Source organism: Lottia gigantea, assembly GCF_000327385.1.
Source record: "Lottia gigantea unplaced genomic scaffold LOTGIsca_60, whole genome shotgun sequence".
In the NCBI taxonomy this organism is placed as follows: domain Eukaryota; kingdom Metazoa; phylum Mollusca; class Gastropoda; family Lottiidae; genus Lottia; species Lottia gigantea.
Window position 1 is genome coordinate 912,417 of NW_008710050.1, and position 1,257 is coordinate 913,673.

Below are 1,257 nucleotides of genomic sequence, written 5' to 3' on the forward strand. Positions count from 1 at the left end.
GTGAAATTATTTATTACAGAAAAACAGAGAGTTTGTTCTGGTAATATTCACTCACAAGAAACAACTGTTAAGTGTGGCGTTCCACAAGGATCAATTTTAGGACCAATTCTATTCCTTATTTTTACATATGACCTTCCATTATGTGTTAATCATTCAACCACAATTAATTCAATGGTCATTTGCAAAATCATTCATTATATTAATATACTATTTCATAGAACAATCTTTGCAAGAATATTTGAATAAAATAGTTGATTGGTTTTAAATTCAACTAAACTGAATCTATGTTGGTTTGAAATCGGGCTGTTAAAAACAAAATGTCATTAAAGTGAATTCACAATCAATTGAAATTGTCTCTAAGACAATCTTTCTTGGCGATACGGTTGTTGATCACTTAGACTGGGAACAACACCTTAAAAAATTACATGGAAACTTAGCTTCAAAAATTTACCTCCTTAGTAGAATTAAAAAAACATTTACCACTTACTGGCATTTTATTTTATAATAGTTATATATTATCTGTTATATATTATCTGTTATATATTATCTGTTATAGATTATTTGTTATATATTATCTGTTATATATTATCTGTTATATATTATCTGTTATATATTATCTGTTATATATTATCTGTTATATATTATCTGTTATAGATTATTGTAATATTGTATATGGGGTAATACCTTCCTTAGTAAACTTCTAAATTCTAAAACTTCAAAAACGTGCTACAAGAAGTATCCTAGACTCGAAAAATGATGCAAGATCGGTTGTTTTCACATTTAAATTGGCTCAAAATCTATCAGCGAATTAAATACAACACTGTGATACTGGCATACAAAATTCTGAAAGACATTTGTCCAGATTATTTCATACGGTATATATAGATTTCTGGATAGTAAGAATTTGTGCTCAATATATTCGCAACTATGTGGTATATATAAATTACTAGATTGTGAGAGTTGCGCACTATACTCGAAATTATACAATACCGTATCGAATGCAAATCAAAACTCAATTAGAAGAATTGCGCACTATTTTCGCAGTTATACGGTACTGTGTCCAATGCAATGCAATGATAAAAACTCATTTACACAAACTAACTATGCTGATGATTGAAGATTATAGTCAAGACACGTATTAACAGTAAAAAAAACTATAACCAATAAGATATGATTACAAAGATAAACAAACGAAGACAAAGTATGAATTTTATCTATCAATCTTATTCTTGATAATTAAATGCTAACCATAAGCAA

At 27.7% G+C, this 1,257-nt stretch overlaps 1 protein-coding gene across 1 annotated transcript in view; it reads left to right on the plus strand.

Annotated features, from left to right (window-relative positions):
* The window catches only part of LOTGIDRAFT_235167 (hypothetical protein), a gene marked incomplete at both ends in the record, with an annotated part of 11,927 nt that overhangs the window by 762 nt on the left and 9,908 nt on the right, over nucleotides 1-1,257 (plus strand). The window contains one exon of the mRNA XM_009064122.1: nucleotides 655-677. Coding sequence (XP_009062370.1) covers nucleotides 655-677 — 23 coding nt within the window. The remainder of the gene's footprint in view (nucleotides 1-654; nucleotides 678-1,257) is intronic.